The 15,594-nt window shown below is 48.0% G+C and overlaps 1 protein-coding gene across 6 annotated transcripts in view; it reads left to right on the top strand.

The window, feature by feature from the left end:
* TFDP1 (transcription factor Dp-1) overlaps positions 1-11,217 on the top strand; it is a 61,531-nt gene extending 50,314 nt beyond the window's left edge. For all 6 annotated transcript variants that reach the window (XM_042458283.1, XM_042458278.1, XM_042458280.1 and 3 more), the window contains exon 12: positions 9,951-11,217. In XM_042458283.1, coding sequence (XP_042314217.1) covers positions 9,951-10,101 — 151 coding nt within the window. In that variant the 3' untranslated portion in view covers positions 10,102-11,217. The remainder of the gene's footprint in view (positions 1-9,950) is intronic.
* Positions 11,218-15,594: the final 4,377 nt, after the last annotated feature.

Below are 15,594 nucleotides of genomic sequence, written 5' to 3'. Positions count from 1 at the left end.
TTGAAGGGACGCAGCGCGCTTCGTCCCTCCTTCACCCCTCTTCTTTTTGGACATTCTGAGGCCCTTTGTTAACACCTGGGCCTCTATAACATCGGACTCGTGGGTTCTCAACATCGTCCGCAGGGGTTATGCCCTCGAGTTCCAAGAGCTCCCGCCAACTGGAGCCTTCATGTCCACTCCCCCCTCGGACACCCTTCTCGACGAAGTGCGCACCTTGCTTGGTAAAGGGGCAATCTCCCCTTTACCGCCCGCCCTATGTTCTAGGGCCTTTTTCTCCAGGTATTTTACGGTACCGAAAGCGGATGGGGGCATCAGGCCCATCCTGGACTTGAGACAATTGAACTTGTTCCTTGACTACCGCCGTTTTCGAATGGTAACCTTGGCTTCCATTCTACCTCTGCTCCACCAGGGCCTGTGGTTTGCGACCGTCGACCTGAAGGATGCCTACTTCCACATCGGGATTCGAGAATCCCACCGGAGATTCCTCGCCTTCGCTGTCGGCTGCAACTCGTACCATTACAACGTTCTTCCCTTCGGCTTGGCCACGGCTCCACGAGTCTTCACAAAGTGCATGGCACCGGTGGTGGCATACCTTCATCAGAAGGGCTTCATGGTCTTTCCCTACCTGGACGACTGGCTGTTTGCAGCTGAATCCCAAGGCGAGCTGCAGGAGGCAGTCTCATTCGCCTTGCGCCTCTTGGACTCCCTCGGGCTGGTCGTCAACAGAGAAAAGTCCCATTTCACACCGACCAGGCAGGTCAAGTTCATCGGGGCCATCCTCAACTCCAAAAACTGCTTAGCCTTCCTCCCGCCGGACCGTTTTCAGGCCTTGACAACGTCCCTCAGGCCGTGCATCTCCCACAGAAGGGTGAGAGCCAGAGACGTCCAAGTCGCCCTGGGCCACATGGCATCGACGACATTCGTCACCCCTTGGGCAAGACTTCGTCTTCGGCCTCTTCAATCCTGGTTCCTCTCCGTTGGAGGACCCTCCGTCCAAGTGGCTCACGGAACCGAGACCGGTGGCCGCCTCCCTCAGATGGTGGTTCGACAGCTGCAACGTCTGCACCGGGATGCGCTTTCATCAGCCCCAGGCACAACTGACTCTGACAACCGATGCATCCCTGGAGGGATGGGGCGCTCACCTGCTCGATCTCGTCGTCAAAGACAGGTGGTCCGTGCAAGACAAGCTCCTCCACATCAACGCTTTGGAGATGCTTGCAGTAGAAAAGGCCTTGAGGGCGTTCGAGTTCGCTGTCACAGGAAGGGTGGTCTTCCTGAGGACAGACAACACCACCGTGATGTATTACATCAACAAGCAAGGTGGTACCAGATCCAGGACCCTGCTCGACCTCACGCTCCGCATCTGGGATTGGAGCATCCAGAGACGCGTCCTCCTCCAGGCGATTCATCTTCCCGGGGAGGACAACGAGTTGGCAGACCGCCTCAGCAGATCTCCATCGGTGTGCCACGAGTGGAGGCTCCATCCCGAGACGGTCAGCGACCTCTTCAACCGGTGGGGAAACCCCCGGATCGACCTCTTCGCGACCAGATGGAACAGCCACTGTCCCCAGTTCTGCTCCAGGAAGCGAATGGACGGATCCCTCGGAGACGCATTCGCTTTCCTCTGGACGGAGGAGCTTCTCTACGCCTTCCCTCCGTTCCCTCTCATCATCAGGGTGGTGTCTAAGATGACAGTGGACCACTCACATGCGATCCTGGTCACCCCGTGTTGGCCGAGACAGCCGTGGTTCGCATCCCTTCTCCACCTCTCCAGGAGATGCTTCCTCCATCTCGACCCTCGTCCGGACCTGCTGTCGATCCAGGACGGACGGATTCTCCACCCGGACATCGAGAGCCTGCCGCTGGTAGCCTGGAGGATACAGCCCTGACTGCTTTGCCGGAGTCGGTGAGGACGGTGATCCTGGCTGCAAGAAAACCTTCCACCCAGCGGTCCTATGCCCTGAAATGGAGGAGATTTTGCCTCTTCCTTGACCAAAAGGGCTTGTCTCCTGCTCAGGTTTCCACTCCAGTGGTGCTGGAGTTTTTGATGGCACTTTTGGATGAGGGGCTGTCCCTCACATCCATCAAATGCTACTTGTCTGCCATTTGTGCCAAATACCGGTTCGGGGGGAGGGTTTCTTTCTTCAAAGACCCCTTGGTGAAGGGGTTCCTGAAGGGTTGTGCCAACCTGTATCTTCCTGTGTCGGTACCAACACCGGCTTGGAGCTTGGAGACGGTACTGTCCGCCCTCCAATCCAAGCCCTTTGAATCGATGGCCACAGCGGACTTGAGACTATTGACTTGGAAAACCGCTTTTCTTGTGGCCATCACCTCTGCCCGCCGTGCGGGCGAACTCTGTGCCTTACGGAGGGACCAGCCATTCTTGAGGTTCCACAAGGACAAGGTGGTCCTCCGTACGGATATCACCTTCTTGCCGAAGGTTGTGTCTGCTTTCCACATGTGCCAAGACATTGTGTTGCCCACTCTCGCATCCAACCCGACGTCGGATGCGGAGCGACGCCTACACTCTCTTGATGTCAGGAGAGCACTGGCGTTTTATTTGGACAGAACTGCTGCCTTCAGTCGGTCCGAGAGACTTTTCCAGTGCTACTCGGAACCGAAGAAAGGGTTGCCTGTGTCTGCGCAGAGGTTTTCCAAATGGGTGGCTGGTACCATCCACCTCTGCTACGAACTGTTGGGCAAACCTCTCCCTGGCAGGGTTCGGTCTCACTCCACAAGGTCAATGGCAGCATCCTCCGCATTCCTGTCGGGGATTCCCTTGGAGGATGTCTGCAAGGCTGCTGTCTGGTCCCAACCTCTGACTTTTATTAAACACTATAGGTTGGACACCAGGGCCATCTGAGACGCAGCTTTCGGGAGGGCTTTGTTGGTTTCAGGGTTGCATTGATTGCACTACTGATGGTTGTATTTTGATTTATGTACAGTTGAAACTGTTTACATTCTGTTCTATGTCGGTTGGTTATGGGACCGGTCTTGCATGACCTCTTGTTCCCTACTCAGGTCTAGCAATGTTATTGCTATGTTTGGTCTCTACATGAACAAAAGACTGACTCTTTTATGGTTCAAGGTGTTTATTATTGTAATAAATATACCTTTGGTTACCATAGCTTTGGTTTCAGGACACTCCCTCCGCCGCATACCTTAGCTTGTCAGTCTAAACCCATTTGTATGATTCGCAGAGACCACGAAGAAGAAGGACAGGTTGCTTACCTGTAACAGTATTTCTTCTTCGTGGTCTCTGCGAATCATACAAATGGGTTGTACTGCGCCTGCGCAGTGCCTTCGGAAACTTCTGGAATCACTAGGCAAAGTACTCTTTGCAACATGTTGAAACTTTTTGGCGGTAGCTCCGCCCATCCCTTATAAAGCCCCTGCCTTCCCGCTCTTTCCCCAGTTCCTTTTTTCCGCCGCGTTAGCTGCTTAGGGAACTTCGCTGTTGAAAAATCTCAGTTGGAATCACGTTTGACCTCGGACCGTTATTTGACCACTCTTTGACTTGACCGTTATTGACCATTTGGCTTGGACTCTGGACTGTGTTTTTGCTCGCTCCTTCTGATTTGGCAATCTTCCCGGACCGGCATTGACCTCGGACTGTCTGACTACGAGTTGTGAGTGGACCATGCCATCAGTCCCCTTTAAAAAATGTTCTGTTTGCGGGGGTAAGATTCCCGGACAAGACCCGCACTCGGCTTGCCTTCTTTGTCTGGGCGAGACGCATGTTCCTGCATCCTGTGCCCTCTGCAAATCCTTAACCCCTCAGGCCAGGAAAAACAGGGAGACTAGATTGAAGGCCGCTATTTATACAAAGGTTTTCACCGCGGGTGCTATGTCTTCTTTACCGGCTCCCTCCACGGCCGCAAACCCGCTGCCGACTTTGCCCGAGACCCCGGCCCAACTTGCTCCCGCCGAGTCCGACAGAGCTGGAGATGTTGCTCCCACCTCATCATCCGCTCCTCGAGCTTCCCTGGATGCCCCGGTCACCAAGGCCCCGCTGGAAGGCGCACCTCGATCCTCCAAGAAGGATAAACAGGAGAAGCGCAAGAAGAGCTCAAAGGAGAGCCGCGCTTCAGACAAGGATTCGAGCTCCCACAAGGGTTCTGCCTCGAAATCCTCTGTCCCTCAGGCCACTGCCGCCAAGGCCTTAAAGTCTCCAGACCCGGCCAAGGCCCAGGCCACCGTGCCACTGGCGCCTTCGGCTTCAAAGAAGTCCCGTGCGAGGTCCCCGGACGGAGGACACTCGGCCGCCAAGCGCCACCGTTCTGAGAAACGGGACACAGACGGGTCCAGACATAAAGAGACCCCCCGAGAGCCATCGGAGGCCTTCAGATCCTCGCTCCACGGCTAGGGCCTTCCGGACCCCCGAGACTGTCGACACCCGTCCCGGCCACCGAAGCACTTCTCCATCTGGATCTCGGCCCCTCTCGACGTTCCGTCACGCTCCGGAGGACATTATTGTCAACCTTTCCGAACCGGCGTCACCTGCCAGCCTGAGGGAGGACAGGCGATCCCCCACACCGATGCCCTCGTCGATGGTCCACCAGGCCTTGGTGCACCGTGCCGCTTCGCCATCTCCTCCACGCCCCTCTGAGGCCGACTATTTTTATGATGAGGTCACGGACACCTACTACATGGCTGTTCCTCGCGACTCCATCAAGTCCCGCTTCAGGCCACCGGCGGAGAGACCTAGACCACGTGCATCCTCTAGGCCCTCCCGCGCTCCTAGCCCCGTTTCGGCAACCACCGATCTGGAGGTCGTTGACCTGGAGTCAAGACAGGAGACATCCTCTCAGGCTCGCTACCACCCTGGAGACGACTCGGATGCCTCTTCGGAAGACAACTATCGGCCGTCCAATCAAGAGTTCGCCCAACCGGGTGCAATCTCCCCCTCGGACGACGTACGCACATTTGCCGAGCACGTGATTAAAATGGGAAACGCTCTTGATATTCAATTCGCCCAGGCAGAAGATGAGGCCTCTGATCCTATCGAGAGGAGGATTCATGGCAAGCTCCCCACTCCACCTGCCATCCCTCTGCTCCCCTCACTGGAAAAATTAGCCAGACGTTAGTGGGCAGCCCCAGCATCGACAGCTGCTAGTAACAGGAAGATCGAATCCCTGTACAGAGTGGCTCCGCGTCCGACATGGCTGATTGAACATCCACGCCAGAATTCGGCCATCGTGGAGGGTTCCCAACGCGCCTCCACTCCTAAAGCTTCCTTGATGCCTTCAGACAGAGAGGCTAAGAAGATCGACGCCCTCGCTAAAAAGGCCTACTTTTCTTCAGCCCTGGGGATGAGAGTAGCCAATTACAACGCGTGTATGGGCGCATACATACAATGGCTCATGGAGAAGATCTCCCCTCTCATTCCTGACCTTCCTGACGACTCCCAAGGCATCCTCTCCGAGGTTCGGGACGAGGCCCATTCAATTGGCAGTTGGATCATCACATCGGCAAGACATTCTACTGACTGTGCCGCAAAATCCATGTCAGCAGCCATTGCCTTGCGAAGGCATGCATGGTTGAGGTCCTCCGACTTGAACCAGAATGCCCGCTCCACAATCGAGGACATGTCCTTCGATGAAGATGGCCTCTTCCACCGCGAAACGGACGAGAAGTTGAACTTCAAGTATAGGATGAGGACCGCCGCTAAGAAACACGGTATGTCGTCCTCTCCTCAGGCTTCTTCCCGTAAGCGCTTTACAGGCATCCGCCAGTGGTACGGGCAGGGCCAGAGGCCCTACCAGCAAGACCGCCCGTTCCAGCGTCAGGACCAGTCCAGACAGCGCTATCCCTCCCAATCCTCTTCTTCTTCGGGACGTCGTTCTGGCTCCAAGTACAAGAAAGGCTACAGGAGGCAGGATCCCGAACAAAACAAGAAGAGGAACTGAGGAGACGCCGCGTACTCCGTCACCCCTTCCTCTCCTGTCTTCCTAGATAGACTGAGGCCATTTTCCACCGTCTGGGCCTCGATCTCCACCGATTCTTGGGCTCTTACCATCGTCCGTAGGGGTTACGCCCTTGAATTCGAAGAACTCCCACCAACCGGAGTTTTCCTTTCCACCCTCCCCTCGGACACCCTTCTCGACGAAGTACGCACCCTCTTAGCAAAGGGCGCTATCTCACCGATAGACGCCGTGGACTTTCCTAGATGTTTCTTCTCCCGTTATTTTACAGTCCCCAAGGCCGATGGGGGCATCAGGCCCATACTAGACTTAAGAGCCCTTAACGCCTATCTCTCCTATAGGCGTTTTCGTATGGTAACACTTGCCTCTATCTTGCCTTTATTACACCAGGGCCTGTGGTTCGCGACGATCGACCTAAAGGACGCCTACTTCCACGTCAGCATCCGCGAGAGTCACCGCAGGTTCTTGGCCTTTGCCGTCGGGACCGACGCCTACAAGTACAACGTCCTCCCCTTCGGTCTGTCCACAGCCCCTCGAGTTTTCACCAAATGCATGGCACCGGTAGTATCCCATCTACATCGCCGGGGCATCAGAGTCTTCCCGTACCTGGACGACTGGCTACTGGTGGCGCCATCGGACCAAGAGCTCAGCCGTCACATTGCCGAAACCTTAGAGCTCCTATAAAGCCTGGGACTGGTCGTGAACCTCGAGAAGTCTCAACTACTGTCCTCCAGGCGCATAAGGTTCGTCGGCTCGATCCTCGACTCAAACACTTGTGTCGCATCCTTGCCCTCCGACCGTTTTCTAGCTCTCGTCCGAGCCATCGGAAAATGTGTCAGCCGAAGAAGAGTAGTTGCCAGAGACATCCAGGTAGCCCTAGGGCATATGGCATCAACAACCTTCGTAACACCGTGGGCAAGACTCCGGTCCCGACCGCTCCAGTCCTGGTTTCTTTCTGCCTTCGACCCAGAGACAGACCACCCGTCACGTCATCTTACGATCCCGAGACCAGTCGCTCGCTCCCTCCGATGGTGGCTCGACTCCCGGAACGTTTGCGCCGGCATGCCTTTTTCTCAACCCCAGCCGGAGGTTGTGCTGACCACCGACGCGTCAGAGGACGGATGGGGAGCCCACACCACGGACTTGTGGGCCAAAGGCCAGTGGTCCCAGGACGAAAAAAGGCTACACATCAATGCCCTGGAACTGCTTGCGGTGCAGAAGGCTTTAAGGGTCTTCGAATCCTCCCTATCCGACAAAGTTGTTCAGCTCAGGACGGACAACACCACCGTCATGTATTACCTGAACAAACAGGGAGGAACCAGATCTCCTACACTACTCGGCATCACACTCGAGGTCTGGGACTGGTGCATAGACCGGAACATCCTACTCCAGGCAGTGCACCTGCCGGGTATCCAGAACGACCTGGCGGACCTTCTCAGCAGGTCTCCGTCTCAATGCCACGAGTGGAGACTCCACCCCGACACGGTGCTCGACCTCTTCAGTCGGTGGGGAACCCCACAAATAGACTTGTTCGCGACTGTCCACAACAGCCATTGTCCCCAGTTCTGCTCCCGAACGCCGAACGAACAATCCCTCGGGGACGCGTTCGGGTTCCTCTGGTCGGGGGTTATGCTCTACGCGTTCCCCCCCTTTCCGTTGATCACCAGGACAGTCTCCAAAATGATGTCGGATGCCACGGATGCCATCCTGATCACTCCATGGTGGCCGGGTCAGCCTTGGTTCCCCTGCCTCCTCCATCTCTCCCGGACCAACTTCCTCCGGATAGAGCACAGACCAGATCTCCTCACGGTTCAAGAGGGTCGGGTTCGACACCCGGACATCGACACCCTTCCCCTGGTAGCGTGGAGGATCCATCCCTAGTACGGCTACCGTCCCCCGTACGCAGAGTCATTCTGGCTGCCCACAAGCCAGCTACTCAGAAGTCCTATGCTTTAAAATGGAACAGGTTCACCAGGTTCTTAGCCGGCAGACAACTGTCTCCAGCCCAAGTCACGACACCGGTGGTCCTGGACTTTTTAATGTCTTTGATCGACTCGGGCCTTTCTCTCACCTCCGTCAAGTGTTACTTGTCGGCCATCTGTTCTTCCTTTCAATTTAATGGCAAGCCCTCCTTCTTCAAGGACCCATTGGTAAAGAGTTTTCTCAAGGGATGCAGCAACCTCCATCCGCAGGCGTCTCTACCTCCTCCAGCCTGGAGCCTTGATGCGGTGCTACGATCGCTACAGTCCAAACCGTTTGAACCCTTGGCCACCACAGACATCAGACTGCTAACTTGGAAAACAGTTTTTCTGGTGGCCATCACCTCTGCTCGCCGTGCGGGCGAGCTCTGTGCTTTGCGTCGAGACCAACCTTACCTCAAATTCCACTTGGACAAGGTAGTTCTTAGAACAGACATTACCTTTTTGCCTAAGGTTGTCTCTGTGTTCCACATGTGCCAGGACATTGTTCTCCCAACTCTGGCCCCGAACCCAACCACCGATGCCGAGCGACCTCTGCACACCTTGGACGTTCGTAGGGCCCTGGCTTTTTACCTCGACAGGACTAGAGAGAGTAGCCGCTCCGAAAGACTGTTCCAGTGCTATTCGGAGTCCAAAAAAGGACTGCCTGTGTCGGCTCAGAGACTCTCCAAGTGGGTTTCTAACACTATTTGTTTATCTTATGAGCTTTTGGGTAAACCCTTACCGGCTAGGGCTCGGTCTCACACTACCAGGGCAGTTGCAGCATCTTCTGCCTTTCTGTCAGGTGTGCCCTTGGATGACATCTGCAAGGCTGCAGTGTGGTCACAACCTATGACTTTCATCAAACATTACAGGTTGGACACCAGGGCCAGGGGAGATGCAGCCTTTGGGAGGGCTGTCCAGTTGTCTGGATTGCACTGACTATGGTCTGGGGTGCACATGTTGTTTTTTCTTTGCATCATTTGCAAACAAGATGTTTACCAGACTCCTGGATTCATGATACTATTGGGTTGAGTTCATGAGATTGTTTGTTGTTTATCTTAAACATTATGATGATGATAATAACAACACCAATTAGACCACTGTTCTGTGTCTCTCTTGCTTTATTGGTATTATCAATAGTGTTGGAGACAAGGTTAATATGACACTCCCTCCTCCACTGACCTTAGCTCGCCAGTCTCAACCCATTTGTATGATTCGCAGAGACCACGAAGAAGAAGGACAGGTTGCTTACCTGTAACGGTATTTCTTCGAGTGGTCATCTGCGAATACATACAAATCCCGCCCATCCTCCCCTCAGTGTCCTGCTCTTTATTGGCTCATCCTTATCGCCTACTTGGCGGAAAAATTGCGGAACTGGGGAAAGAGCGGGAAGGCAGGGGCTTTATAAGGGATGGGCGGAGCTACCGCCAAAAAGTTTCAACATGTTGCAAAGAGTACTTTGCCTAGTGATTCCAGAAGTTTCCGAAGGCACTGCGCAGGCGCAGTACAACCCATTTGTATGTATTCGCAGATGACCACTCGAAGAAATACCGTTACAGGTAAGCAACCTGTCCTTCTTCGAGTGGTCATCTGCGAATACATACAAATCCCACCCTCCGTCCCGCAATTGTCCTGCTCACATTGGCTCTCTCCATCGCCTGCTTGGCGGAAAAATTGCGGAACTGGGGAAAAGAGTGGGAAGACAGGGGCTTTATAACGGGTGGGCGGAGTTACCGCCAAAAAGTTTCAATATGTTGCAGAGTAAACTCTGCCCAGTGATTCCAGTAGGTTCCGAGCAGCACTGCGCAGGCGCAGTGAAACCCATTTGTATGTATTCGCAGATGACCACTCGAAGAAATACTGTTACAGGTAAGCAACCTGTCCTTCCTTGATTTGGTCTGTCTGCCTATTACACAGTTTTTATCTTCTTACTGCCATCCATTGTACCAAATGTTACCATCTTTTGAAATGACTCATGTCATCATTGGAAATGAAGATGTTGATAGGTGAAGTTGAAGGTGCTGTTGAGGATAGTAAAAGTCTCTCAAATTTGTTTATGCTTCAGTGACTACTCAAATGGCGGAGATGGAATGTTGGCCACAAGTTCCAATGGATCTCAGTATAGCGGCTCCAGAGTAGAGACACCAGTGTCTTATGTTGGGGATGATGATGATGACGACGATGACGACTTTAATGAAAATGATGATGATGACTGATAATTTTTGCCTGTAGACTTTTTTAAATGTTAAAATTCAGCAAGCTTCAGGAATATATTCTAGGAAGATAATTGTCAAAAAAATACCCCATCAAGGAGATACTGGTAAGAACCCCAAATTTAGAAATTGCACCTCCAATAAAGTAAAACGAATTGTTTGTTTTTTATGTAGATTTTTTTACATGTGGTGAGGATGTGTGTGTTGATACCAGTGTGTTAATGCAGAACTTTTATTTACTCTTGCTTAGGACTTTTAACTTGAAGGAAAATGCATTTTGCCCCTAAGTGTTGTTGCTAAGTTTGAATATGTAGCCACATCTAATGGAAAATAAAATCTAATGGAAAATTTTAAAATGCATACACTGAATGGCATTTTATTTAGAGTGCATGTAGATGATATTTCATATGGAAGCATAGCAAACAGTTGTTATATTTTGCTGATCATGCAAAAATCCAAAGAAACAAACAAAATAGCCTCTTTTTAAATGTTAGTTTGCGGAAAATGTATGAATTTGTTTCCCTTTTAAAAATTATACTGATCATTGTAATCCCTTTAAATTTATATATTGTGTTTGCTGAATGTTAGGACATATGAATTTCAATTTTGGCAATTGTTTACTGCCAAGTTGGCCAGCTGTGTAAATGTCTTAAAGGTTTGGAATAAGTTTGCTTATGATAAAAATTTGCCTGATTTCTTACAGGTGGATTTTGAGAACAATTTGTTATATAGTTGTTTCCATACCTATAAGTCTATCATATAAAACATGTACTGAAACAAATGTTTATATTTGTTTCTTAAACATCTTCCAATAATCTATTATAAAGTTGAAATTAAATATAGAGAATGTTTTATGTTTAACTCAAAATTTGTCAATCACTTTTAATACTTCCTTTTTTATAAAGAAATTTCAGGGCAGGTGGTAGTCTTTTTAAATTTATTCACAAAGAATTAACTGCACAAATACTGTCAGCTGCCTGTTCTAAGACAGTAGTCTTTTTATTGAAACACAAATAAACTTTTCTGTAATATTTTATGGAGTATAAGCAGTTTGTTTTACTTGTTTAATTGTGGCACTATTAGTTTTATTAATAAAATGCGCGTGGGCATTTTTAACAAGTTCTTTGTTTTTCTAATTGAGATTACTTATGCTTCTGCTTTGTTGACTTTGACTTGTCAAGATTCTTCATTTTGGAAGAGTCTCAGAGCTCTTTAAATGGGGGTAGATATATAACTGAAGATATTTATATATAAATTACGAGCACCTGGAACCAGTATAAAAGGATAAGCCCATCCTTGGCTCCAGAAGGCAAGGTCAAACTGCAGACTATCCTTTCCATATTGGGAGGAGGAAATCCCGTCCCATGTGTCCTTTGCCTTCATGGAGAGAGCGGGGTCATCCTGGTTGCTCCAACGTTTTCCATTTTGCTTTTGAGCTTGTTTACTTAAATGTTTACTTTAGCTTTACTGTACACTTCACCCTTATACTTCTTCTTCAACTTCCCTTCTCCATCTTATCTTACATTGTTAGACAAGTTAGGGCTTAGAGCGTTGGAAGGAGGGAAAGGATTTCTTAATTTTGTTTACTTCACACTGGGGGATGATTTTCTGGCTGTGAGATGCGGTACAGCCCTGTTTATAGGGAGGAGCAGAAAGCAACAAGAGGGTGAAAGGACAGAATGGGCTACCCCTTCTGTTCATATAAAGGATTTAAAAAAAACAGGCTATACTTTCTGCACTGTTTTGCAGAAGTATTCATTCCTCGTTGGCTTTTCCAGAATTTGTTGTGTTACAACCTGGAGTTGAAATAAATTAAATTGAAGTATAGTTGTTGTACACAAAATATTCCACAGGGTGAAGATGCCAGATATTTTTACTTTAATGCAAAAGTATTTGGTGGTTGCATAAATATTCACCTCAAAGTCAACACTTGGTAGAACTACCTTTGGCAACAATTTAAACCTTTGGCTACAAAATCTTTGGGCCCATCTCTTGTCAGCTTTGCACATCTAGATGCTTCAGTATTTGTCCTTTATTGATGACAAAATTGTCCCAGCCCTGTCAGTTTAGATGGGAACCATTAGTGAAGAGATATTTTCAAGTCTTTCTGCAGATTGTCAGTAAAATGGAGGTCTGGGCTTTCAGGTTCTTTTTCTAAAACCCTTTCAGGGTTAGTTTCACTGACTTTGTTTAGTGTCCTTGAACTTTTACTGTCCTTATTACCTTTGATCTTGATAAGTTTCCCAATCCCTGCTGAGGGAACGCATCACCCACAATATGATGCTGGCATTTTCACCACAGGTCTGGTGTTCCCATGGCAGTGAGTACGCTTGGCTTTTTGCCACACATATCATTCATTTTTTTTCATCATATCAGAGAACTTTTTTCTAATATGTTAACTGTGTCTCCCACATGTCTTTTTGCAAACTCCCAAATTACTTGAATATGTGTTTCTTTTGGCAATGGCCTTCTTCTTGCCATTCTTCCATAAAGCCCAGCTTTGTCGAGCATCTGTACAATAGTTATCCCATGGACAATAGTTATCCCATGGGCAGTTTTCATCTGGGCTTGGGATCGTTCAGCATTGCCATTGACTTCTTGGTTGCTTTTTCTGACTATGGCCCTTCTAGGCAGAATCCTGGTTGAGCCATATTCTTTCTTATAATAATGAATTTGATAATGTTCTAGAGGATGTTCATCATTGGGATTTTTTTAAAATACAACACAACCCTAGTTAATACTTGCATAAATTTCTCCCAGTTCCATTTTGATAGCTTCTTGGTCTTTGTGATGCTGTTTGTTTAGATAAGCTCTACTGCAGATTCTGGGGCTTTCCAAAGCAGGTGTATGTGTTGCATCAGAGTAGGCCTGTCACAGCAAAGGGAATGAATACTTAAGCAGCCAACAAGTGCCTGTTTGTTTTTCTTTACTTAACTTTTAGGCCAGAATAAAAATACTTTGTATATTCCCAGTGTAGAGTACAGAATGATTAAAAAAAAATGGAAGAAAACTGAGTAAACAGCTTTTTACTCCTGCACCATTCTTTTTGAATCATCCTGTATCTTGTGTAGATCAAGTGAGGACAATGCCAGTTAAATCCATTTGAATACGAAAGCATAACAGAATGAAATGTGGAAAAGTCAAAAGTGTTGCAAATATTCACTGAAAACTAGAGAATTGCCAAGTATGCCTCAGGCAGGTAGCTTTTCTTTGGGGTGCTTCAGCAGGTGGCAGCTCACCCTAACATCTGTAGTGGAATGCTGCTAATAGATATTTCTTCCTTGTTACCTCTGTTCTGCTGATTAAGAATTAAATCTTGGGTTTAGCATGAAATGTCCTTTTACTCAAAAGAGAGCAGGCCTGTCTGTCTTGCCCTTAGGATATAAACCTCTTATGAAATGGTATCCTTTCGCCCTGCTACCTGTCTTGCCCTTAGGACATAAACCTCTTGTGAAATAATATCCTTTGCTGTGTGTTGACCATATTCTGAGAGGGGTGGTGGTGGAGGAATTTATTCAGACAGAAGCAGAGGTCTTGAAATTTGATTCTGCCTTCCTAAGCAAAGGGGAAGTTAATTCTTCCCTGTTGGATTCACTTCTCATTTCAAGGTAAGTACAATGTGCTCTAGATCTTTAGGACAAGACATCAAGTCACAAAAATGTGTAAGTGAATAAATGATTGCAGTCAACCTGTAATAAAAAGTTACTATCGTTTTATAAAAATCTGATTTCATTAGTATTGAAAAATGGATTGTTGGAAACCATGTCCTGTGAGGAGTGACGTAAGGAGCTTAATATGCTTGGCCTGGGAAAGGGAAGGTTAAGAGTTAATAGGATAACTCTATTTAAATATTTGAAGGGATGTTAGATTGAGGATGGAGCAAGCTTTGCTTCTGCTCCATGGAGCAATGGATTCAAACTACAGGAAAAGAGATTCCACCTTAACATTAGGAAGAACTTCATGACACTAAGGACTGTTCAACAGTGGAATATGCTACCCCGAAGTGTAGTGCATTCTCCTCCTTTGGAGGTTTTTTAAAAAGGTTGGATGGCCACCTGTTGGAGAGTGTGTATTCCTGCATGGCAGGTGGTTGAACTGGATGGCCCTTGAGGGTCTCTTCCAATTTTGTAGTTCTCTCCCTCCCACCAACTTCAACCATCCACAACACTCTGTGTCATCTAACTTTCTGGAGTTGTTTTTAGGGCATGTGAAGGATTCCAGCGGTGTAGACTTCCCTTACATGGATGAATGTGCTCTCTACTCTTATATGGAAATAATGTTATCAGTGCATTTTATTTAGAAAATCTTTCTGTAGCTTGACAGCTTACAAAACTAATCACAGTTTAAAAGCTCAAGTATTTCAGTGTAATAATACATTGATCAGAACAACTGGGTACAAGAAGAGAATTCATTTTTTAAAAAATAGCAAACATCAAGTATAAAAATGCTTCTGAATGTTACATCTTGGTAAGGTAGGTTAATATTCCTGCAGCACAGATGTGACAAGCCTGTTTGTTTGCCAAAGCAAAAACATACAAATAAGGTACATGTAGCTACACCTCTTACTTGAAGTTTGCAAGATTGTGAGATGGCTAAAAGGCATTGCTTGTGAAGATGAGCTGTCTACTGAGGACATTCTTGCTCACTGCCTAAACTTGGCCTATACATTACTTATTTTATTAGAATTTTTACTCATACGATTTTGTGGAAGATGTTTGTTTTAAGTGCCAAAGATTCCAGCATGTTCCAGTTTCCTTAGAGGCTTTAGATGCTTTAAAACGTCCTTTTCCAGCACTATGCCACATCATATGCATCTTAAAATATACAAAGTAGATATCATACAGCTGTTGTGGTGTCTGTGTGGGAGACAATTTGTTGTTGTATGCCATCATGTCCTTCCTGATTTATGGCGACCCTGAGATCATGGGGTTTTCTTTGCAAGATTGTTAAAGTGGATTTGCCATTGCCATTCTCTAAGGCTGAGAGAGTGTGACTTACCCAAGGTCATCCAGGGAATTGAAACCTGATCTCCAGAGTTGTAATCCACTCAAACCACTAGGCTGCGCTGGTTCTGAGTGAGAGAATGTTCTACTCAAATTTTAAAATTCAAAAATCACATCTTGCAAGGGTAGGTGTTTCCCCCACAAAAGGGTATGTTACATGAGTGGTGTCACATGTTTTTGCAGTATGTGTGGCTTTATATTAGGTGGTTTAAGCACCTCTGATGAAATCATACCATCATTGGCTTACATTGGGCTGCTGAGTGTTGTGGAACAGTCAAGCAGAATCATGTTAACTTGTGTAATAAAGCACTGTTATAAAATAGAGACTGAAAGTAAGTTTTATACAGTTGAGCATTACTGAGCTGATGAAAGTTTTGATATTTCCATTGTCCACAAAGCACACAAGCATTCTGTATTAAACTATAGATATTTAAAAGAGAAATCATACAAATAAATACAAAATTATATGATACATAAATATTTAGTTGTCCAG

Source organism: Sceloporus undulatus, chromosome 3 (assembly GCF_019175285.1).
Source record: "Sceloporus undulatus isolate JIND9_A2432 ecotype Alabama chromosome 3, SceUnd_v1.1, whole genome shotgun sequence".
Lineage (NCBI taxonomy): Eukaryota > Metazoa > Chordata > Lepidosauria > Squamata > Phrynosomatidae > Sceloporus > Sceloporus undulatus.
This window is presented reverse-complemented; position numbering and strand designations above follow the sequence as displayed.